This window comes from Schistocerca nitens, chromosome 11 (assembly GCF_023898315.1).
Source record: "Schistocerca nitens isolate TAMUIC-IGC-003100 chromosome 11, iqSchNite1.1, whole genome shotgun sequence".
Taxonomy (NCBI): domain Eukaryota; kingdom Metazoa; phylum Arthropoda; class Insecta; order Orthoptera; family Acrididae; genus Schistocerca; species Schistocerca nitens.
The window spans coordinates 107,852,747-107,878,758 of NC_064624.1; the positions used below are offsets into that span (position 1 = coordinate 107,852,747).

General features: G+C 40.5%; 1 protein-coding gene across 1 annotated transcript in view; it reads right to left on the minus strand.

Annotated features, from left to right (window-relative positions):
• LOC126212672 (pleckstrin homology domain-containing family M member 2) overlaps positions 1–26,012 on the minus strand; it is a 282,889-nt gene that overhangs the window by 251,191 nt on the left and 5,686 nt on the right. The window contains exon 2 of the mRNA XM_049940093.1: positions 11,794–12,001. Within this exon, the coding sequence (XP_049796050.1) occupies positions 11,794–12,001 (208 nt within the window). The remainder of the gene's footprint in view (positions 1–11,793; positions 12,002–26,012) is intronic.

A 26,012-nucleotide genomic window follows, 5' to 3' on the forward strand; every position in this document is an offset into this window, starting at 1 on the left:
ACAATAGAAAAGGACACGAAAATAGTCTTCAGAGTCAGTGACAAGAAAAATCTCTCAAACTCACAAGAAATCTTTCAAATTCAAAAAGCAATAATAGAGAAGAAACACACAATAAATGGACAGACAAACATTAGCAACCAGACACTGTTTAAACTGATAAAACATACTACTGAGAAAGAACAAGCCCCTAGACGCCACAAAATAATACCACAACCTAGGCGATACCCTCACCCTAGATCATCAATCACTGTACCACAGTAAAACAATTTTCACACACAGTAGTTAGGATATGTCAGCTCTCCCCGCCCCCCTCCCTCCCTCCCTCTCTCTCTCTCTCTCTCTCTCTCTCTCTCTCTCTCTCTCTCTCTCTCGCTTTCCCCTCACCCTCTCCCCACCCCCTCCAGTCAAAAATTACACTGACTGAGCGATAGCAGATGCTCCCACCACTACCAAAACAAACAAAAGACAAATGCACTCTGCAATACCAAAACAAAACACATGAAATGGCAAGAGGACAATGATACTTCTGAACGCAAGACATGTGGACATATTTAGTGCAGTGAAAGTGCTGCATGCAAAAACGCAGCACATAAACTTTGAAGAACAAGAAGTAAGCAACAAAAAACCATGAGTAACGTAAAGAATAAAAATTGTTTGTATCACTAAGTAAAGCAATTGAACTGCTCATGATCACAGCACACAAAATTGCAAGAGAAAACACCATACTGTTAGTGACCACTTAAGATGCTTTAGATTAAAGCAAAAGGCATCTGATCTTCTTAAGACTTTTACTACAGTTGCAAAAGACAATAATTAACCTATACAAGCTGTTATTTCATTTTCTGTCCTTTATATGACACAATCAAATGAGCAAACGCAACAATTCACCACTTAAAAGGTTCTTCAAAGAGTGTGCCACTTTTTGATCACATAATATATTTTTAACTGTCAGCTGGCCGCATAGTAAAAATATTTTATCAGAATGGAAAAGTTATGCAGCAACAGTGAGACACTTTTGTGCAATTCTAGGGCACAATGACGCACCAAATGAATCGAAAGATCACAGAGTTTTTTCAATGTTCAATGAAACTGGTTCAACAGTGAACGTTAGAAGTTGCGGACAATCGCATTCTGGCCAGTCTGTGCAAAAAATTTTTGTTTTTCGTGACAGGGTGGCTGTTAGTCCAGCGACGGTTCTTCACAGCTCCCAAGAATTGGCCGGAGGATATTCTTCAGCACGGCAAATTCTCCAGTATGATCTGTTTTATTTTCTTTAAGAGTTCAATTAAAGCAGCGGCGCTAAGAAGCCAATCATTAAAAAAAAGTAAAATTGGTTGGGTTGGCTAGAGGGGGGAGAGAAATCTAGAACTACATGCCAGACTTGCAGTAGGTTAATATCCAAGGAACATTAATTTCCAGTTTGAGACATTTAATTTTTTTGATTATGAGAAGTGAGTGTTTACATCTTAAAAAATCAAAAACACGCTGATCTTCTGAGATACAAATGTACATTCAAATTTCCTGAAATATTTGTCTTTTCTGACCGGGGTAAAAAATATCCCACGCATGTAGAAATGTCAAAAATACACATATGCGCTTATGGGTTAATCTCCATGGGAAGTACTTTCCTTTCTTAGGTCTGCTTCTCGAATGGGAATAACTGGATTTATTACCTAATGAAAACTCTGTGGTTGTCGCAAAGTGGAGTTTGTCGGTTTATTATGTTCTAGAAATCAATAACATTACAATCTACTAAATTAAAACTCATTTACTTTCATTGCATTGCTGTGACAACAACGCAGTGTCTCTGAATGTAATACTCCTTCCTTTATCTGTAATCTGAAATCATTTGAGATAAAACTGAAGAACTACGAATACGTGAGCATTCAACCAATCTACGGCAACTGCCAACATTTACAGTTAGAATCCTTTCATTCTTTTATTATATCCATGTGCCAACAAATTAACTGTATTGGCATTAATAGGTAGTGAAGCAGCAATGACAGATCACAAATACTGTTTTCAGCATTGCTCGAAAGGACTGTTTGTTGATAAAAAAGCACACATTTTTTCTAGCACATGCGAGACTGACAGTTTGATAACTCGTAGCACCTAAAGCAACAGGCTTCTCTTTAATGATGCAGTTATCTTGCTCTTTCCTCCTCAGTCTCATTCAGTCCATCTTCATTAGTTGTCTAATCTACACAACTAATCTTCCAAATTTACTGTAGCACCACATTTCAAAAATCTTCTTTTCTCTTGACAGCTGAACTGCTTATCATACACGTCTCACTTCCGTACATAGCTTCAGTCCAGGCTAGGCAAGCTTGTAGTTAAAGGCTCTGAGGCATAACTGCGCTACTTATAGACTGAAATACATTTCTCAATAATGGATCAGACAATTTAAATTATCAAGACACATTTTGAATGTTTGCAACATAAATTTACGAGGGCAGTTCAATAAGTAATGCAACACATTTTTTTTCTGAAACAGGGGTTGTTTTATTCAGCATTGAAATACACCAGGTTATTCCCCAATCTTTTAGCTACACAACACTATTTTTCAACGTAATCTGCATTCAATGCTACGGCCTTACGCCACCTTGAAATGAGGGCCTGTATGCCTGCACGGTACCATTCCACTGGTCGATGTCGGAGCCAATGTCGTACTGCATCAATAACTTCTTCATCATCCGCGTAGTGCCTCCCACGGATTGCGTCCTTCAATGGGCCAAACATATGGAAATCCGACGGTGCGAGATCATGGCTGTAGGGTGCATGAGGAAGAACAGTCCACTGAAGTTTTGTGAGCTCCTCTCGGGTGCGAAGACTTGTGTGAGGTCTTGCGTTGTCACGAAGAAGGAGAAGTTCGTTCAGATTTTTGTGCCTACGAACACGCTGAAGTCATTTCTTCAATTTCTGAAGAGTAGCACAATACACTTCAGAGTTGATCGTTTGACCACGGGGAAGGACATCGAACAGAATAATCCCTTCAGCGTCCCAGAAGGCTGTAACCATGACTTTACCGGCTGAGGGTAGGGGAGTGGGTGTGGCGCCACTCCATTGATTGCCGTTTTGTTTCAGGTTCGAAGTGATGAACCCACGTTTCATCGCCTGTAACAATCTTTGACAAGAAATTGTCACCCTCAGCCACATGACGAGCAAGCAATTCCGCACAGATGGTTCTCCTTTGCTCTTTACGGTGTTCGGTTAGACAACGAGGGACCCATCGGGAACAAACCTTTGAATATCCCAACTGGTGAACAATTGTGACAGCACTACCAACAGAGATGTCAAGTTGAGCACTGAGTTGTTTGATGGTGATCCGTCGATCATCTTGAACGAGTGTGTTCGCACGCTCCGCCATTGCAGGAGTCACAGCTGTGCACGGCCGGCCCGCACGCGGGAGATCAGTCTTACTTGACCTTGCGGCGATGATGACACACGCTTTGCCCAACGACTCACCGTGCTTTTGTCCACTGCCAGATCACCGTAGACATTCTGCAAGCGCCTACGAATATCTGAGATGCCCTGGTTTTCCGCCAAAAGAAACTCGACCACTGCCCGTTGTTTGCAACGCACATCCGTTACAGACGCCATTTTAACAGCTCCGTACAGGGCTGCCACCTGTCGGAAGTCAATGAAACTGTACGAGACGAAGTGGGAATGTTTGAAAATATTCCACAAGAAATTTCCGGTTTTTTCAACCAAAATTGGCCGAGAAAAAAAATGTGTTGCATTAGTTATTGAACTGCCCTCGTACATAATGGCAGTCAATTTTGGAACTGTCGATATCGTCAGACTATTTTGAACAGGTAGCAGTTAACTGCACCTCAAAATGCCAGGCATTTGAGGGCACAGCTTCTTATGGCCCTCCTGAAGACTCAGTCATTTCAGTCTAGCCGTCCCTCGTCACGTCTTGTCACGTCTACATCACAGGCAGAACAGATGCCGTACGGGGTTTTGTTGAAGTCAACATTTGGTAGGACTTATGTCATACGAATAAATGTTGTTTCAAAGCACTAGCACACTATGCAGCTCTCAACAATGCATTTTAGTCTGTATAATTCGTCGGAAGAAAGTAACGGCAATTGTCCTAATGGTGGTTAAATAATTTTTGTATTCCACTGCTTTGAGATCGTAATTTGCATCTTATAAAAGCATAGAGGAAAATAGAGAAATCATAAAACAAAAATAACAGAGCAACAGAAGATGACAACATAGTTATTGAACTGTGGAAACACTCTAGTGACAACATTATTCTATGTCTTACAGAAATCATTAATGAAATTTGGACAACAGCTTACCATCAGAATGGACATCAGCATCAATACATCCACCCCATACGACACAATTGATAGAAATACGCAAACTTCGTGGGGGACCTGTCAACACCTTTTGGAACAAAATCACGAGTAAGACAGGGAGTCGGTGTATCACGACTACTTTATAACTGTGCATTGGAGAAGGTAGTGAGAGAATGGAGAAAATCCAGCAATACTAAGTGTGTTCAGCTAGGAAGAAGCCCAAATAAAAATCACCGTCAATTGTCTAGCATTTGCAGACGACAAAGGATTAATTATTGACACACTGGACAGTGTCAAAAAACAAATCACAGAACTAGAGAAACAAGCAGACAAAATTAGACTGAAAATATCATTTGAAAAGAACACATTTTATGATAAATATCAATGATGCCCCTACAAATATTTAAAAAAAAAAAGGTGGGTGGGGGGGGGGTCCCGGAACACAAAACTATAACAAAAACTAATATCTTTTAAACAGTGGTAAGGCCTGAAACACTGTATGCATCAGAATCACTTACACTAACAAGATTTGGGGGATCTTGAAAAACCGGAGAAAGTTGAAAGAAGAATTCCAAGAAAAATACTGGAACTTAGAAATAATAGTAACATCGAATACAAATTAAAATCAGAGCTTTGTTTGAAATTGGAAATGCTAATTGATGTAATGAGGAAAAGAAGACTGTAGTTTTATGGAAACCCACCCACCAAATGGATAACAACAGACTAACCAAGCAAATGTTCAGCTTACTGAACAGCTACAAATCAAAACCCATGCGGTTCACTGAAATTGACAGAGATATGAAAAACATAGGCATTAAAATGGGCATAATAGATAACAGAACACCTTTCAAAGAGGCAACACAAAAGGCAGGATTTCGGGAAAGAATTGAGTTTTCAAATGGAAGAAAGTGTACCCAGAAAGAGAAGAAATGACTCTCTCAAAGGATGAAGGAAGCCTGGGAGCAACAAAAATTAAACACAAAGAAGCAAAACAAAGTTGATTTACCGTATCTTCCAAAAGGATAATTCAAATACATAAATAAAAGTGTGCTATTTCAAGGCAATGGCACATTGAAGATGTATCAAAAATGTGTGTTCTCAGTAGGAGCTGTTAAAATTAAAGGTCAGTTAATGACACGTCACATATTATAAGACAAATATATCTGAAGGTCACAACTGTGTAGTGGTTATAGTCATGCACTGCAAAGTTATGAAATCAAAGTTCACGAGTTTGCGTCCTACTATTTCCAATTTTTTTTCTTCTTTTTTCCATTTCATGTTTTCTAAAAAATCCTAGGAGTTTCTTATTAACTTCATAGAAGTATTTACTGTAATATTAGATGTTATGTAGGTGGAAGAGCTCTTGTTCTCAGGAGAGTGCTGCTTCCATTGTACGAACAAGCCAGAGAACATGTGCAAACCAAGATTGTTTTCTATGTCATTGCTTGAGTCGATTGCAAAATCTTCAGTATTAATTTACCCATCCAAAATTTACAATCACAGCACAAGACCCACAATACCACAGAAACATCATCATTTCAGCAGGTCAAATCAAATTCCCCGGAGTGAACACACACAAAACATTAAACAACTATAAAGTTTAGAATTGAAAAAACATAAAACCTTAAGTATGCAACAAAGATAACATACACAGTATTAAGTATCTCTCCAAATCATATCTTTTATTATGATTTGTTGTGATAAAGCATCAGGAAAAGCAAAATCGGCGGATAAATACACTACCTAAAGATTTTATCTTCGAATTAACTTCTGGCATATTTAGTGGTTGATTATGAAAAGGAAAGAATATACACTATTTGAAATTCTGGTTAGAGTCTGACATTGCCCCCCCCCCCCCTCCTCCCCCCACCACCCTCCTGGCCCCAACTGCAACCTCCGCTATGGTGAGACACTGATATATAGTGTAGTCCAATGTCTCAGTTAGTTACAATTGATAAAATATTGCACCCTTCCCCAGCCTGTAAACAAGAGCCATGCCTACTCCAGGCAACTACATTCAGAAGAGACTTCCTAACACTAAAATTTGTGTTATTTTTCTTTTCAATAAACACATTTCTTGCAAGTCTGCATTTTATATCCACTCTACTCTGGCCATCATCACTTTATCACTGTTTTTTCCCAAATAGGAAATCTCATCTACTACTTTCAGTGTATCAACACCGCCTAACATATAATTTGATAACATTCTATAATGTCTGTTCTATGTCAAAATTCCAATATTAGACCCAATCGGGCATCAAAATAAATTCAATGACAACAAGTGAAAATTTGTGCCAGACCAGGACTCTTACACAGATTTTTCACTTTATGGGAGCAGTTGCTTTAACTGCTTCAGATATCTGATCACACTTCCCATTCAACCCATACTCCCAACTTGTCGCACACTACACATGCGGCACCCACTGTCCGTTGCTCGCAGCCCCACATTGATTCCTGCAAGAGTTCAGAAGAAGAATGCATCTGCACTGAACGACCTTTAATTACCATCAAGGCGCATAGATACTGCCAGAAAAAAACGAAAAACACCAAAAAATAATTATACTAGAAGGTGTACAACTTTGCTTCCGCCATTTTCCCCCAACATTTGAGATTTTAATGAAACAAAATGGTTACACATGTATCATTCAAAGAATTTTCCATCGCTGGCCACTACTTTCTCCCATCTTTCGGGCAGTGTACGAATCCCGCATCAAAAAATTGTTCACCTTTTGAACGATCCACGAATCGATCCAATTTGTGACTTCTTCATGAGATCGGAAGTGTCGGTCAGCCAGGCCGTGCGTCATTGATCTAAACAGGTGATAGAGGAAGCAATGTCTGGAGAATACAGCGGGTGGGGTAGGACTTCCCATTTTAACGTTTCCGAATATGTTTTGGCCTCTTTTGCAACGTGGGGTCAAGTGTAGTCGCGCTGCAAAATCACTTTATTGTGCCTCTCACTGTACTGCGGCCGGTTGTCTTAATTCTCTGCTCAAACACATTAATTGCATTCGATAATGAGCACCTGTGATTGTTTCACTCGCTTTTAACATCTCATAGTACACGATGCCGAGCTGGTCCCACCATATGCAGAGCACGATCTGGGAGCTGTGAATATTCAGTTTGGCCGTCGAAGTGGAAGCACGGCCGGGATATCCCCACAATTTTTTGCCTTTAGGGTTACATAATGAACCCGTTTTTCATCCCCAGTCACAATGCGATGCAGAAATCCTTTCCGTTTTTGCCTCTGAAGCAACTGTTCACAAACACACATATGCCGTTCAATGTCCCTCGATTTCAGCTCACAGGGGACCCAAGTGAATCGTGCCCATAGCCTCGAGACATTTTGAAATGGCTTGCTGTGTCACTCCCACTAATCGTGTCAATTCTTCTCGAGTTTGATGCGAGTCTTCACTCGGCAATGTCTCCAATTCTGCATCTTCAATAACACTCTTTCTTCCACCACTATGCCGGTCTACGACGTTAAAATCACCATTCTTGAAGTGTTGAAACCACTCACGACACGTTCTTACACTAATAGCATCCTTACTGTATGTAGTTGAGAGCATTCGATGAGCCTCAGCCGCTGTTTTCTGCATATTGAAACAAAACAGTAACACCTCCCGCAACTGACATTTTCAATCAAGAACAACTTTATGATGCAGACACAAATCGACTAACGTTTGAATGAGGTTACGTTGACCGAGGTCCAAGCTAACTACCTGAGGTCTGCAATCTGTTTCTTTCGACCGCTACTTACCGTGGACGCCACCTACCGGCAAACGGCAGAAGCATAGTTGTACACCTTATAGGGTAATGAAATTTGTTGGAGTCACATTTCTGAAATTAACATACTTAAGTGATTAACATTACAAGGTCACAGCTTAATTTAAGTGCGACAAGAGCCATTGCAATTGTGAAACGCTGGTACATTAATAACCAGTCTAACTGCCAGAATGTCGAAAGCAAGCACGCATTGTGTTGTACAGTTTGTGGGATGGAGTTCTATGCTTGCACTTCGTCAGTCAATACGGGGACGGTTAATGCCGGTTGTGGATGATGCGAGTGTGATGATGTTCCATATGTGCTCAACTGGGGATGGATCTGGTTATCGAGTAGGCCAAGGGAACATGTCGACACCTCGTACAGCGTGTTGGGTTACAATAGTGGCACATGGACAAGTGTTATCCTGTTGGAAAATACCCCCTGGAATGCTGTTCTGGCAGCACGGAAGTTTAAATCGTCAGATTCGTGTACAAATTTGCAGCGCAAACCATAATTCCAGGCATCGGTCCAGTGTGTCTAGCACGCAGAGATGTCGGTTGCAGGTCCTCAACTGGTCTCTTCCTAACCGACGCACGGCCACGACTGACACCGATGCAGAACCTGCTTTCATCAGAAAAAACAACAGACATCCGCCCTGCCCTCCAATGACCTCTCGCTTGACGTCACTGAAGTTGGAAATCGCAGTGGTTTCATGCCAGTGACACGTACACTCGGAGCTGTCCTCGAAGTAACAGTTCACTGTGACACTGGCACTGTCTGCTGCTCAAATTGCCGCTGCAGATGCAGTGCAATGTGACAAGAGCGATATGCCGAACACGACCGTCTTCCCTCTCGGTAGCCCGGTCTTCTTGCCACCAAACATTTTCGTGACCACCACTGCCGACAATCGTGTACAGTGGCTACATTCCTACCGAGTCTTTCCGGGGCTACATTCTTATCGAGACTTTGTGCAGTATCACAGAAGGAACATCCTGCTTCTCGTAGGCCTATGAGACGACTTTATTCAAACCCAGTCAGGTGTCGATAATGGTGTCTTTGTTGCCTCGAGGGCATTCTCGATTAACGTCAACACACCACATCCGACCTCAAAAGTAACTAAGACTCACAACCATTACCATCTATATTTAAAGCAAAACTGATTTGCACCCTCACAGTGCCACTACTATACAACTGGCATGAAATTTCAATAGACATCATCTTCCAGCTGTAGGAACGTGCCTACCAACTTTTGTTTATGTTGCACAATTCCTCAGTGCAGCATTCCCCCCCCCCCCCTCCCTCCCCTCCCCAGTCAATGCACTTATCTGTGTGATGTCTGTTCTTCCGGACACGTCTGAAAGAACAAACACCAGACATAACTTGTTCTCAAAATACTATTTATACAGTGCAATTGCTGCTCCAAGTCCTTTGCAGTCAGACCAAATTACAATCTCTTCAGCACAGCTCTAAGTTTTTACAAATTCTCCGTGAATTTATATTTCCTTCTCCAGTTTCTACTTGGTTTCCTTGCTCCATGTACAGAGGGATAACACTGGGTGTAAGCTACAACACTGTCTCACTCTCTACTCGACCACTGCTTCCCTTTCATGTACTTTGACTCTAATAACTGGATTCTTGGATTTTGTGCAAATTATAGATAACCTATTCTTCCCTGTAGTTTATCCCTGCGATACCCAGAATTTCAAAGATTGTAATCCATTCAAGACTGTCAAATGCTGCCTATACATTGTAATGATACAGGCTGTATTGGATCGTGTGGAGTATCCGATACAGCAGGTTCGGTAGTATGCGATACATGCTAAAACAGATGTGGGTGTTGTATAAGGACACTTAGAGCAACAGTGTGAAACAGTTGTAATGAAAATTTTAAACTGTGTCACAGGTGGTAATGTAAGGGTAAAGTAATGTACAGTTGGGATAAGTTATTATCACTTTAATACAAATTTTGGGATGTTTTGAAGAGAAAGAACAAGTTCTGAAATCAGTGTTAATAGTGTATAAATGTTAGCAATGCCAGCTGTTGTGGCCGACAGTTCTAGGCGCTTCAGTCTGGAAAAGCGCAACCACTACGCTCGCAGGTTCGAATCCTACCTCAGGCATGGATGTGAGTGATGTCCTTAGGTTAGTTAGGTTTAAGTAGTTCTAAGTTCTAGGGGACTGATTACCTCTGATGTTAAGTTCCGTCGTGCTCAGAGCCACTTGACCATTTGTTAGTAAAGTTTTTCATTCAGTTTTGTAATTATAATTCAATTGGTAAAATTCACTGTTTACCAAAATGCAAATTAATTGTGTAAACCACTAATTTTGGAAAAGCTTAACATTTATGTACCTTTGCAAGTCAGAACAACATATTCTTATGGAAATCACCAACTAAAAATCTGTAATTAAACTCGTAATTAATGTTTCTAGAACATTCTATACAGAAATTCAGTGCAATATCCACACATTATTAAAACTAGAGAAGGTTTATTTAAACTGGAGACATAAACTGATTCAGAAAGACAATGTGTATCATAAATAATGTTAGAAGAATGATTCATAAATTTTTTGTAATACGGTTTAAAGATTTTGCGATGTATGTAATTATTCCGCATTTTAGCCTTCAAATGTTGTAAAAAGTTATTTTGAACATTTGAATTGCAATTTTGATGATTTAGAAATATTACCCGCCCAAAACTGTTTCATAAAATTGGATAACTGATTACATTATGTAAAGATATGTTCTGGACCGAATAACAAGAACTTAAGTGTTAACTGTACGTGTGTTTCAAAATTGCACTTGTAAAAGATTGTTAATTTCGGAAATATGCATTATCACTGTACTTGTTTTAAGTTCTTCTAAAACCCTGTAATGTCAGTTTTTGCTGGATTAACTTATTGCAATTGTAACATCAAACATGAAATAACATAATAATGTAAGAGAACGTCATTGTTAAAATTTGTATATATACACTTTGTCCAAAGCCTTGGTGCCAGTTGTAAATTAACAATTCTATCCCCATTCATGAAAGTTACAGCAGATCCACATTCGACGACTACTTGATCCCGCACTCGAGCAAACAAGGAAGTTTTTGTTTTTACAAAGAGAAAACAAAAATGGCTCTGAGCACTATGGGACTCAACTGCTGTGGTCATAAGTCCCCTAGAACTTAGAACTACTTAAACCTAACTAACCTAAGGACAGCACACAACACCCAGCCATCACGAGGCAGAGAAAATCCCTGACCCCGCCTGAAATCGAACCCGGGAACCCGGGCGTGGGAAGCGAGAACGCTACCGCACGACCACGAGATGCGGGCAAAGAGAGAACATATCATGCATAATGCAACAAGGTGATTTGCTAAGTCAAAACATATTTATAACTATCTTATTAAAACTCATTATCTATTAAATGTTGTACATAATTAAATTCTTTACTCTGTAACTAATCAATAAAATTTAGAAATGAATTACATGTATAAAAAAATCTCAAGTTGATATGACGTCATGGGTCACTACTCATTTGGACTCCCCTACGCTCACGTAACGCAAAGTAGATCTGACTACATTGCACATACTCCTGTAATGTTACAGTGTACTAATTTTTTCCCCCGGCAGTGTAGTTATTTATAGTGTCATCTCAACTTGTTGGTAAATATCAAAAGACAGCTGTAGTCCGATAAGAATCTCGCCTCACAGAGAAGCAATACCAGACACGCACCCCTGGATGAAGGCGAGGAGATGCCGGCCAGAGTGCGCCGGGTTTCCGAGTGCGAGACGTCCGCGACGAGCGGCCAGTACCCGGGGCGTTGCTCGCGCAGGCCGTGCCGCAGACCGGCGTCCAGGTGGCTCACCAGCGCAGCACTCGCAGGGCACGGCGCGCAGCTTGCCGCGTCCCGCTTCAGCTGCTGCACCTCCTGCTGGTGGAGCTGCGACACACGCGACGACGGAAATTACTATTCTCGTCGTCTGTTCTCGGGATTACCGAGACACGAGCAATTACTTAACAAATACACTTCGGCAAACGACAATGATCTTAAACATACAGAGAAGACACGAGAAAAGAATTTACCAAATGAAATGTGACACTTTTAAAGAGAAGTCTCAAATTTCAAACAAATTGTCGGCAATGTCACTGAAAGGATGTGAGAAGCCACAATGAAACTTTACATGAAAAAATAACAGTATGAAGAAAACAAAGTAAACTCACACCGGGTAAGAATTAAAACTTCACCAGTTATGCCTTTCAATGACAATACTGCTCTCAGCGACACTGATTTCAAATAGCACTGTGCTACAAGATGTACAACTTTGCTTCCACCGTTTTTTCCCCAACATTTCAGGCTTTAATTAAACAAATTGGTTACACATGTATCATTCAAAGTATTTTCCATCGCTGGTCACTACTTTCTCCCATCTTTCAGGCAGTGAACGAATCCCAAGTCAAAAAAATTTTTCATCTTTGGAAGCGATCCACGAATCGATCCAATTTGTGACTTCTTCTTGAGACCGGAAGTGTCTGTCAGCCAGGCCACATGCCATTGGTCTAAACAGGTGATAGTCAGAGGGAGTAATGTCTGGAGAATATGACTGGTGGGGTAGGACTTTCCATTTTAATGTTTCCAGGTACGTTTTGAACTCTTGCAATGTGGGGTCGAGTGTTGTCGTGCTACAAAATCACTGGGCAAAAACCACAATGCGCTACACATTACGGCCATCGTAGTGCTTTCTTTCAGTTACGTAGTCTGATTCCACCAGTTTGAGCCAGTTCTAACTGACTGTCAAGTGGGTGGTCAAAGAGAATCCACACACCCGGAGTTTGTGGTGGCAGACAGACCTGTAGCATTGCATAAGGTCTCGATTTTGGGCTGTTAGACATCTCTACCTACCTGCAGATCATATTATAGTGTGTGGCAGACATCTGCGTCTACCCACAATTCATATTTAAATGTCTGGCAGACAGTTCACAGAACCACCTTCACACTATTTCTTAACCATTCCACTCTGGACTAGCACTTGAGAAAAGATGAACACCTAAACTTTTTCATCTAAGTTTTGATTTCCATTATTTTCTCACAATTATCATCTCTGCCTAAGTAGGTTAAAGTCAACAAAACACTTCCACATTCATCTACTTACACATCTACATGGATATTCTGCAAATCACATTTAAGTGCCTGGCAGAGGGTTCATCGAACCACCTTCCTAATTCTCTATTATTCCAATCTTGTATAACTCATGGAAAGAATGAACACCTATATCTTTCTGTATGAGCTCTGATTTCCCTTATTTTATCGTGGTAAACATTTCTCCCTATGTAGGTCGGTGTCAACAAAATATTTTCGCACTCGGATGAGAATGTTGGTGAGTGGAATTTCGTGAGAAGATTCCGTTGCAACGAAAAACATTTTTGTTTTTAATGATGTCCACCCTAAAACCTGTATCATTTCAGTGACATTCTCTCCCACCTTTCGCGATAATACAAAAGCACGCTACCCTTCTTTGAACTTTTTCGATGTACTCCGTCAGTCCTATCTGGTAAGGATCCCACACCGCGCAGCAGTATTCTAAAAGAGGATGGACAAGCATAGTGTAGGCAGTCTCCTTAGTAGATCTGTTACATTTTCTGAGTGTCCTGCCAATAAAACACAGTCTTTGGTTAGCCTTCCCCACAACATTTTCTGTGTGTTTTTTCCAATTTAAGTTGTTTGTAATTGTAATTCCTAGGTATTTAGTTGAATTTACGGGCTTTAGATTTGACTGATTTAGCATGTAACTGAAATTTAACAGATTCCTTTTAGCACTCATGTGGATGACCTCACACTTTTCATTATGTAGGGTCAACTGCCAATTTTCGCACCATTCCGATAGCTTTTCTAAATTGTTTTGCAATTTGTTTTGATCTTCTGATGACTTTATTAGTCGATAAACAACAGCTTCATCAGCAAACAACCTAAGACGGCTGCTCAGGTTGTCTTCCAAATTGTTTATATAGATAACTAACAGCGAAGGGCCTATAACACTACCTTGGAGAATGCCAGAAATCACTTCTGTTTTACTCGATGACTTTCCATCAATTACTACGAACTGTGACCTCTCTGACAGGAAATGACAAATCCAGTCACATAACTGAGACGATATTCCATAAGCACGCAATTTCACTACAAACCGCATGTGTCGTACAGCGTCAAAAGCCTTCCGGAAATCTAGAAATACGAAATCCCTTGTCAATAGCATTCATTCTGAGGAGAAAGCTGGCGAGTGAAATTTTGTGGAAAGATCTCACTGCAAAGGGAAACCCATTTTTGAATCAATGTCGCCCCAAATTTGCTTAGCATATTTACAATACTCCCTCTCCAGCGTAGTGATAATACAATCAGCTGGCCTTCTTTGAAATTTTTAAAACCACCAGCCACCACTCTACAGCACTGCCCCCCCCCCCATCCTGCATTCGTTGCAAGTCTCCCACCCAGCATGAAGTCCTAAGCAACTGGGAAAAAAAGTGCAGGTGACTCCTCTCTATAAGAAAGATACAAGAATGGCCTAGAAAGACTCAGCCCAATATCCTTAACATCAGTATGCTGCAGAATTCTTCAAATATTCTCAGTTCAAATACAATAAATTTCCTTGAGACGAAAAAGCTTTTGTCCACAGATCAGCACAGATTCTAGAAGTCACTACTCGTGCAAAACTCACCTTGCCCTTCTCTCACACAATATCCTGTGAACTGTGGATGAAGGGCAACGTGCCAGATTCCACACTCCTAGATTTCGATAAAGCAGTACCCCACTGCTGACAAATGTACGAGGGCGGTTCAGAAAGTAACCTCCGATTGGTCACAGTGCGGGTTGTGGGGGGAGTAGCGACGCCATCTGTGCGTTCACGCACTCAACAGGTCAGTCGGCATCAAGCCGTGGTCGAGTGAACGTCGTACCTGCGCTAGTTTAGTTTTTGTGGCAGTTTGAAATGTGTGCTGCAATAGAAAACCCCGCCAAATGTGAAGTGCGTGCTGTCATAAGGTTTTTTACAGCCAAAGGATATTCTGCAGCAGCTATTCATCGTGAGCTTTGTGCCGTGTACGGACCGAGAGTTATGAGTGAAGGAGTTGTCCGTGAATGGGTATGTTTATTTAAAAGTGGACGAGAAAACGTTTGTGATGAAGAGAGGAGTGGTAGACCATCATTGGTGACTGACGAACTCGTTCAGACAGTTGATGCAAAAGTTCGTGAAAATCGACGTTTCTCAATGTCGGAGTTGTCTACTGGTTTTCCACAGATTTCTAAGACTCTCTTGTACGAGATAGTGACAGCAAGATTGGGTTACCGTAAGTTCTGTGCACGATGGGTGCCCAAAATTCTTACCGACCACCACAAAACTCAAAGAATGGCCTCTGCATTAGACTTTCTGTCACGTTATGAGGACGAAGGAGAACCATTGTTAAACAGAATCGTGACCGGTGACGAAACCTGGATTAAGTACGTGAACCCTGAGACAAAAGAACAATCAAAGATGTGGGCACATTCAAATTCGCCTACCAAACCAAGAAAAGCCTCGCAAGATTTTTCTGCCAGAAAACTGATGGCAACGGTGTTTTGGGATGCCAAAGGGGTGTTGTTGGTTGAATTCATGGAACGTGGTATGACCATTAATCAAGACGTGTACTGTGAAACAATAAAAAAGTTACGACGGGCTATACAGAACAAACGCCGTGGTATGCTGACTTCCGGTATCGTTTTTTTGCACGATAACGCCCGTCCTCACTCTGCTCGCAGAACAACGGCCCTTCTTGAGTCCTTCAAGTGGGACGTTATCAACCATCCACCTTACAGCCCAGACCTGGCGCCAAGTGATTATCACCTCTTCATGCATTTGAAGAAATGGCTCGGGTCACAGCGGTTTGATGACGACGAAGAGCTCAAAGATGCGGTCACAGGCTGGCTCCAGGCACAAGCGGGTGATTTTTATGCAGAAGGAATTTCAAAGCTTGTGAAGAGATACGATAAGTGCCTCAATCGCTATGGAGACTATGTAGAAAAATAGTGCAAAGATGTAGTTGTAAGATGTATATATTAAAATATTTTTATTTAACTTGGTGTATTTTTTTAAATCAACCGGAGGTTACTTTCTAAACGGCCCTCGTACAAGTGTATGGAACAGATTCCTAGGTATGTGAGTGGCTCAAAGACTTTTTAAGTAATAGAATCCAGTACAATGTCCTCGACAGCGAGTGTTCGTCGAGAGACAAAGGTATTAAGTGTGGGTCATCTGCAAAAGAGAGCATGTATAGAACAGTAGAGTGACCTAGTCTTGAGTATTGCTCGAGTGTTTAGGATCCGACGAGATCAAATTAAGAGAAAACATTGAGGCAATTCAGAGGCGGGAAGTGGCATTCTTTTCAAGGAACGCTGTTGGGAAGTTTAGAAAACCAGGTTTTGAAGCTGATTCCAAACAATTCTTCTCTGTCAATGTTCATTATACACAAGGACCACAAAGATCAGAGAAATTATGGTTTGCACATGGGCATCTAGACAGCCATTTTTCCCTTACTGTATTTGTGAGTAGAACAGGAAAGGAAATAACTAGCAGTGGTACAAGGTACCTTCTGCGACGCACCATGCAGTGGCTTGTGGAGTACGTATGTAGATGTAGACAGTTCAGATCATGAAGTCTCCCCAAAAGCAACTGATTATGAGAACAATAGTTGAATTCAAGTCACTCAGCACATACTGGCAACAATGTCACACACTACTTCCTCTGAAGCCAACTGCTAAAAAATGCATGTTATTTTAATGACACTATAGGATGCCATTAATCTGCTTTTGCCACATGATTATGTTTCTGTTATTGTTTTTATACGAGGGTCACTCCAAAAGAAATGCACACTATTTTTTTTTTTAAATCCATCTTTTATTCTACATGTTTGAAAGTTTTACAGTGTGTAGCTACATCCTCTAGGAACATTATTTTCATTTCTCCACATAATTTCCATCCCTCTCAACTGCCTTACGGCATCTTGGAACCAGCGCCTGTATACCCGCACGGTAAAATTCTGGACCGACCTGCTGGAGTCACTGTTTGGCAGTGTGCACAAGGGAGTCATCATCTTCAAACCTTGTTCCACAGAGAGAGTCTTTCAGTTTCCCAAAGACATGATAGTCACGTGGAGCAAGGTTATGGGTGTAAGGCAGGTGATTCAGTGTTGTCCATCCGAGTTTTGTGATCACTTCCGTGGTTTTTTGACTGACATGTGGCCGTGCATTGTCATGCAACAGCAAAACATCCTGCTTTTGCCAATGTGGTCGAACATGACTCAGTTGAGCTTGAAAATTCTTCAGTGTCATCACATATGCATCAGAATGTATGGTAGTTCCACTTGGCATGATGTCCACAACTGAGAGTGCTTCGGAATCGAGAAACACCGTAGCCATAACTTTTCCAGCAGAAGATGTGGTTTTGAAATTTTCATGATGCCACTCCATTGATTGCCTCTTCATCTCGGGTGAAAAATGATGGAGCCATGTTTCATCACCTGTCACAATTCTTCCAAGAAATTCATCTCCACCATTCTCGTACTGTTCCAAAAGTTCGCTGCATACCGTTTTTCTCATTTCTTTGTGAGCCACCGTCAACATCCTTGGAACCAACTAGGCACAAACCTTCTTTACCGCCAACACTTTCAGTATTCTCCAAACACTTCCTTCCCCTATCCCAACGTAGTGTGACAATTCATTCACTGTGCCGCGAGGACAATCCTCAATATTGCCATGCCTGCTTTCATCATGTAACCAGCTTGCCCTCCGACTAACCGTACTGTGATCGACAGTAGCATCTCCATACACTTTTTTCAACCTCTTGTGGATGTTTCCCACTGTCTTGTTTTCACAGCACAGGAATTCTATGGATAGCATGTTGCTTCTGACGAATGTCAAGTGTAGCAGCCATCTTAAAGACGTGCTGTGATGGCGCCACTTACGGGAGCAGGTTGAACTACGTTTGAAAACAAGCGGGAAGGATGTATCTACACACTGTAAAACTTTCACATACGCAGAATGAAAACTGTATTTTTACAAAAATAGTGTGCATTTCTTTTGGAGTGACCCTCGTATGTATGTAGGACATTTGCATTTTTCATTTTGAAATGTTATTAATGATTTCTTCATTAGTACATAAGTGAGTTTTATGAAGGTTGGACAGGTGACCAGCCAAGGCCTGGATACAGGAACCGTCCCAGCCTTTACTTGGACTAATTTAGGGGAACAACAGAAAATCTAAATGAGAATGGCCAGACAGAGCCATTATTAATGACTTTGTATCGAAGGCAGAATCTAAAGTGTAACAGAACAATCCTGGGTTCGACTGGAAGCAAATACTTTCATTTTACATTACTTTCTGCTAGCAGCAAAAGCAGAAAATGTATATATAGTGTCAGGTGAGGTATTTGTAAAATAGGGGTAATTGGAAACAAGAGGGGAAAAAATTTTTCTGGAGAGACATTTGATTTTTTATTCTACACCACTTGCCTCTCTTTATTGTTCAATTTTGTTCACTGTTCAGCTTTTTATACTGATGTACCTAGCAGTTTGATAGCTCCAGATTTGGGAAGGAAGAAATTTTTTTTTCTTTATTTATTGGTAACTTAAACATGCTATTTATGTTCCATAAAAACACGGGAGAACTGCCGGATATCAGTAACTTCCTGCCACGGAACAATCAGTACGCCGGGAAAGCTTTAAACATCACATGCTATTTATGGTTTATTAAGCTATACACAGCGATCCAAAAGTTTCCCTCTGAGGGGATTTGCTTCAGCATATATGCAATTTTGTATGACTCCGATGTGGGTATACAAAAACAGACATGCAGTCAAGGGGTTATTGTGGCATTCGTGTGTTTCTAAATTGCGTACGGTAAATGTGGAAATGTAAACTACGGTGACGTTATTAGCAAATGGTCCACCAAACAGAAGCAACATGCCATCATTCTTTTCTTGCCTGATGAGGGAGAGACATCCACTGCAGAATGAAGAATGTGTACGGGGCAGCATGTCTGTTGGAAACCATCATCACAGAATGGTGTGTCAAGGGATGGTGATGCTTCGTGATAACACACAGCCGTTATCACAAATGTCGTGGTGCAGAAGTTACACCAAGTCAAGTGGGAGACACAACTACCACCTGCCCACGCCCACATCTCTCCCCCTACGATCACACCACCTTCGGTCCCTTAAAGGTCTCGAGGGGTCGGAAATTCCTGTCAGACGAAGATGTGTAGCAGCAATTGCGGACTTCTTCACACAGCCTCTACAATCTGGTGCATCAGCGAAATGACTGCCTCAAAGCTCACGGCAACTTTGCCCAATTGTGATGCCAATTCTGGATTATCCATTCTTCAAACAAAGCTTTTTGACCACCCCTTATACAGGGTGTAAACAGTATAAGGTGCCAAAATTATACAGATGGCACATCTTGCAATGCTTGACAAAAGAGTCTAGTAACATGTTTGCGTATTTCCTAGGGTTGTCCTGGGGAAGGAAAAAAACACACACACACACACACACACAGTTCGTCTCAGGATAATGGTTTTGGAAAAGTAGATACTTGGCCGTGCACGTATGTACGTAAGCAATCGGTTCGTGTCATTGCCCGCTGCGTGTATTGACATTTTGAGCGTAAATCGTAAACACATAGGCAACTGCGGCCTGAGTGGCTGTGTCATTTTAATACACCGAGTGAAGACAGTAGGCGAGTAACCTGTGCAGACGTTATTGCAACTCTGTTAACTGTTATGATGGAAAGGAGATTTACTTTAGCTGAACTATGTGATATGCATTTAATTTATGGTGAGGGAAAAGGTGTTGCGGGAGCAGCTGTACGAATTTATCAAGAACTCTTCCCACGACGATGACTTCCGTGCACCAAAGGTTTGTGCCATTGTAATTCTCTACTTGTATGCGATTATCATGCATTTACATCTTAATAAAATACAGTAGTTGTCTGCACCTTTGTAAATTTTCGTCCGTATGCGAAATGTATCTTCTGTTCAGATATGCTTTCCGTTTTTGTTACATCGTGACAGAAAACAACTGACGAGTACATATTTAATTTCCTTAGATTGAGAGATACTGGCTCTTTACTGTCCTGCCCAGAAGGCAGGGGCCCGCCGATCGTACATTGGAGGCTGAGGAAAGAATTCTGGACCGCATCCAGGAGGATCCTTCTCAAGAGTACTAGAAGCATCGCCCGCCACGTGGGTATATCACACACTGTCATTCATCGCACTTTGCAAGAGGAGTGTCTGCGGCCTTACCACATTCGACGCGTACGAGCATTGGAAGAACAAGATTTCCCTCCACGACGTGAATTCTCAGAGTGGTTTTTGTTACACAGTGCGCAGCATAATTTTGTCAACAAAATACTCTTTACAGATGAAGCGTGTTTCACTAGTGACAGAATAACTAATTTCCATAACATGCACACGTGGAGTGTACACAATCCTCGCCACGTAGTGGCAACACATTTTCAGCGATGATTTTCTGTAAATGTGTGGGCGGGTATGCTCGATAATTACATTATTGGGCCCTATGTTTTACCTGCACATTTGACTGGTAACTATTTCTAGAGGAAACATTGTTACCAACGTTGTTAGAAGACACTCCGTTAGGCATACGTCATAACATGTGGTTCCTCTACGATGGTGCTCCATCCCACATTGGTCACAGTGTACGCAGATTTTTGGATAGTCGATTTCCAGGGCGATGGATCGGGCGTTTGAGTCCACGTCGATGGCCAGCACACAGCCCTGATTTAAATCCACTGGATTTTTACTTTTGGGCCCATATGAAGGAACTTGTTTATGCTGAGCCATTAAACAATTTGGACAAATTGACGCAGAAGATTTTAGATGTTGCCAATACCATAAAGGCCAATGTGCATGTGTGTGAACGAGTGCGACGAAACTGGGTTCGCCGTAATGAAGCACGTGTAGAAGAGAATGGTAGTCATTTCGAACATTTATTGTAGTATTGGTGTAAGAGGAAACGAAGTAATGGGTTTTCTTTTTGTTACGATGTTGTTGTAGAGAAGGAAAATAATGTGAATTTAGTATTCGTTATGGCATTGCCGTAAAAAGGTGAAACAGGTGAGTGTAACTAATGAACAACTATCTACTTGGTGATTGATTGAATTTGTACTAATGGAAATACATTGTGTTTGATATTAGCTCGTCATTACTACTACGACCTTTGTTATCGACTTGTTGAGAAACAGACTGGTTGTATTCAATTCACGTAAAGTGAATTACACATTCTTGACAACGCAAAAACTGTTTACATTCCTTTTTTCGGTAGCACTTGATTATCACACCACGTCGTTGTACACGTCTAATGATTTCAATCCTCTGTTCGGCTCGTTGCCTTTCTCTGGCCGATCCTCCATTGTAGGCAATAAGCTCGGTACGCCGTGTACTGTCGGTTGACTACGTAAACATAAATGCGTATACTATCTATCCTACGAACATTAGGTTTTAATAACAAAAAAATAAAGTACATGATAAAAGGAAACGTCATTAGACTTTTTTGTCAAGCACACCGAGATGTACCATCTGTACAATTTTGGTGCCTTATACCGTTTACACCCTGTATTTTATACTTTCCAAATGAGATTATAATAACGAAATTACTTGCTTTCAAGCTAAATAATAACCACTGCAGATTTACATTAACCCCCTAAAAAATTACAAACTGGGTACAGAAACTGAGTGACAATTGCAAAATAATTTATGTTTCTCCATAGCAAGCTTTGAAAAAACACCAAAGACCTACATTAAAATGTATGCAGAAAGCACTTATGCTGTAAATGATATGCCAAGGGATGCTCATAATGTTATAAAATTAAAGTTAAATTATTTACGGAAGCAGCAGCAGCTTAAGGTGTCACAAAATCAGTCATATGCCACCAAATTAAAGGACGGAAACTATATTTTTCTGAGAGTCCAGAATGAAAGGAAGAAATTAAATCTGACCCTTTATATATGATTTGCACCATTTTATTCTGATTCCTTCAGGTGAGAGGGTACCACTGGATAAATCAGATCTTGGGCATCCTTAAGCTCTTCCTCCACATATTGAAGCTACAATCGCCAACTGTTTAACTGCTCGTGCAGAAATGGTATATCCATGTGACAAAGAGGAACTTAAAGTCATTGGCACAACAGAATGTTAAACAAAAATCATTGAAAACTCCATTTAAAGATGGTCATCCTGGTGAGGATTGGTATCAGGCCTTTATGAAACGGAACCCCTTTATTTCTTTGAAGAAACTTTAGCACCTGCAACAGTCCCCAAACACCGCTCGAGACCCATTTGCAGTTTATAACTTCTACATGAACTAATAATATGTATTAAATATGTGGTCCAAAAGACTATGAGAAATCGTGCTTTGTCCACAACTGAGATGAGTCTGTGTTTTGCAGTGGCTCAAGTAGGGTAAGAGCTCTTGCGGAAGATGAAAAGCCACTGAAAAAAAGTCTCTGTTGGGTCAGGTATGGAGATTACAGCTGTTTTGTCCTGTGTTGCTGCAGATGACTCTTATTGCTACCATTTATCACAAATCAGGGTGGAATGGTCTGGAGTTTATTGGCTTTGTATAATGTGTACACAGTGACATTACGCTGCTTTAACAAATGGGTGGCTGGAGGAGCCTAAGTCTTATCAGTGCTTCACTACAGCTTTTATACCTCACATACAAAACCCTCATACAAATAACCAATTACATAGCCAAAGTGTTATTTTAATATTTGATGGAAATGCTAGCCATATCAGTCTACAATTAGTGGAAACAGCTGTACAAAATAATATTCATTCAGTATGCAGTATGCTTATCTGTCAACCTCTTTCTTTCATTTTTAATATGTGTTTAGAATCTGGAGTTTTCCCAGATGCACTCAAAACTGCTAAAGTAACACCAGCCTTTAAAAAGGGAGATAAGCATCTGCCTCAAAACTATCGACCAGTTTCTATTGTCCCAATTTTCTCTAAAGTTTTTGAATATGTAATGTACAGTCAACTAAATAACTATTTTGATAAGCATGATCTCCTCTCCAACAGACAGTTTGCATATCAGCATGGTAAAAACACCACTACTGCTGTCACTGAAGTTGTTAACCAGGTGTTAACTGCATTCGAAAATAAGGATCTAGTATCAGTCGTACTGTGCGATCTAAGCAAAGCCTTCGACTGCATAGCATCTAACACCCTACTTGCAAAACTGGAATTTTATGGCATACACAAACCATCTTTGGATGTAATCGAATCATACTTAAGTAACAGGAGACAGTATGTATCAATTAAAAATAGATGCTCCTCACTGAAGGAAGTTCGGACTGGAGTGCCTCAGGGCTCGGTCCTAGGTCCTTTTCTGTTTATCATTGCAGTTAATGACTTACCTTACCATGTAGGAGCAAATTCAGTTGTGTGTTATGCAGATGATACAACATTGCTCAATACACACCGTGACACAACAGAACTGCATCAGGCAACACAGGAATAACTAGAACTAGTAATGGATTGGTTTTCTTCTAATGAACTCCTGTGTAATCCTGATAAAACACAAGAACTAATACTGGGTTTAACTACAGCTGTTGAAAGCAAATCAATAAAATTGTTAGGATTCCACATTGACTCAAAATTAAACTGGGAGGAACACATTAGCCATATCTGCAAGAGAATAGCAAGAGTGTGTTATCTCATCTGGAGACTGACAGATGTGGTCACTGATGAGTATCTAAAGGTGGTATATTTTGGCCTCTTTCAGTCACACATTTCCTACGGCATATTGTTATGGGGACATTCTTGCTTTGTCAGTGAAATTCTGAAAATTCAAAAAAAAGTAATCAGAATAATAAGCAAAGCTAAGCCCAAGGAACACTGCCGTCCCCTCTTTATCGAGCACATGATGATATTAACTGTGGTGAATCTATACATCTACACAGCACAGCTTTATGTCAAAAGCAACTTAAATGAGTTCTAGACCAGAGAGAACGTACATCCCCACAACACCAGAGGCAAACTGGACTTTGACATACCAAGACTCAGACTCACAAAGACTGCAAACTCACACAAAATAATGAGTTTAAAACTCTTCAATAAACTTCCAGCATCTGCTCGGTCACTGACCAATAATATTTTCAAACGTAAGGTTTATGACTGGCTTCTCAAACATCTATTTTATAAGATAACAGAATATTTTGAAATAAGAATTGACATTAGTATATAAGAATATTCCTACAAGAAAAGGAATTAAATTGTAAAACTTTACTGTAAAGTTATTGTTAATTGTATATTTAATGTTTAGACCTATTCCGCTGTAAGTGGTCAATGGTGAATAAACTGAATACTGAAGGTATTTTATCTGAAAGACTACACTCTCTTGACAAATTTGTGTCCAACCCTGCTCAAACAAATTGAGAAAAATCTTAGCCAACATTTGTGTGTTCTGATAAGGAGTATTTTTAACAACTTTCAGATGTCTCCACCACAATTTTTCTTATTTCCAAAATAGCCTTGCGTGTTTTCAACATTCTACCACTTTCAAAGTCTATAAAATACAATAGAAAGGTGGTATCAAATGATATGAAAATATGTTACATTTCACCATTTATTTGAGAGTTAATACTGTGAGAAGAAGAAGATTTTTTTTAGCTTACCAGTGTTATGTCAATCATGGAAACCCGTCAATAGGTACATTTCATCTCATCAACATTCTTTACCATGAGACAAGTGCAAACTACTACCAAGGAACAAATTAGAAACCAAATGGACTAAACTGTTAGTCAGCGCTAGATACGTTGAATACAATACATTTGTTTGTTTGCAACAACCTTTTTTCATCACTGGATTGTATAAAACCATATCATCAGTAAGCAATTCCTGGAAATCATTAAAAAAATGTGCAACTGTATTTTTGAATGGTCAGAAACAATATGTGGACGAGGTCACTTGGTGACACTAGTGTAAATCAGGCAAATTGTCTGTTAACAAGTGCATCGCCACCCAGCAGCCCCTTCCATGTACCACTTATTGTTCTCATGGTCATTCAAAAATACAGTTACACATTGTTTTGTAGAAAAAATGTGTGTCTGTAAAACACTGTGAAATAATTTCCATGAATTGTTTACTGATGAGAGCATTATATACAATGTAATAATCTAAAAGCTTGTTGTTAACAAAAAAGCGTTGCGTACCATGTGCCTAGCACCGCCCAATGGTTTAGTCCACTTGGTTTCTGACTTGTTCCTTGGCAGCTACGCATGCGTGTCTCTGAAGAATGTTGACAAGATACAAAGTATCTACGGAACAGTTTTCTACTGGTGCCCTTGCATGGCAGAAAATGCCTAAACGCCACATTCCAGTGTCGTCAACTGTATATGGCACCCGGCCAGATGGCCATATCTAATTAAAACCCTTCCATACTCAAACAGTTTAACTATAACAACATCTAGAATTTGGGAAATACGGAAGCGTCCGATCCCGCCCGTCTGCTTTGACCCATGATGTCACAAATATGGCGGAAACAAAAACAAACACACACACTTTCCACAAGAAGCCTAACGACACTAACGGGACAAGCGCGGGAAATGGGGTGTTTTGGGTGGGGGGCAAACTAAATATAAACAAATTTAGACGCCTTGCGTAGCTACATCGTGTAAGTGAATACAGCCATGCATGAATACCCACCCACCTCCCCTGCAACCCATAGAAGATAAAGATGCTTCAGTAGCTTATTAGTGTTTTTTGTCTTAAAAAAAAAAACTCATGGGATAGAACGAACAGATCAGAAAGATAAATATAATAAACTAAAACAGAAATTGGAGGAACAGATAATTAAAATAAGTAATAAGTGTTTTAAATTTTTAAAAAAAATCTCACAAGATAGAACGAACAGA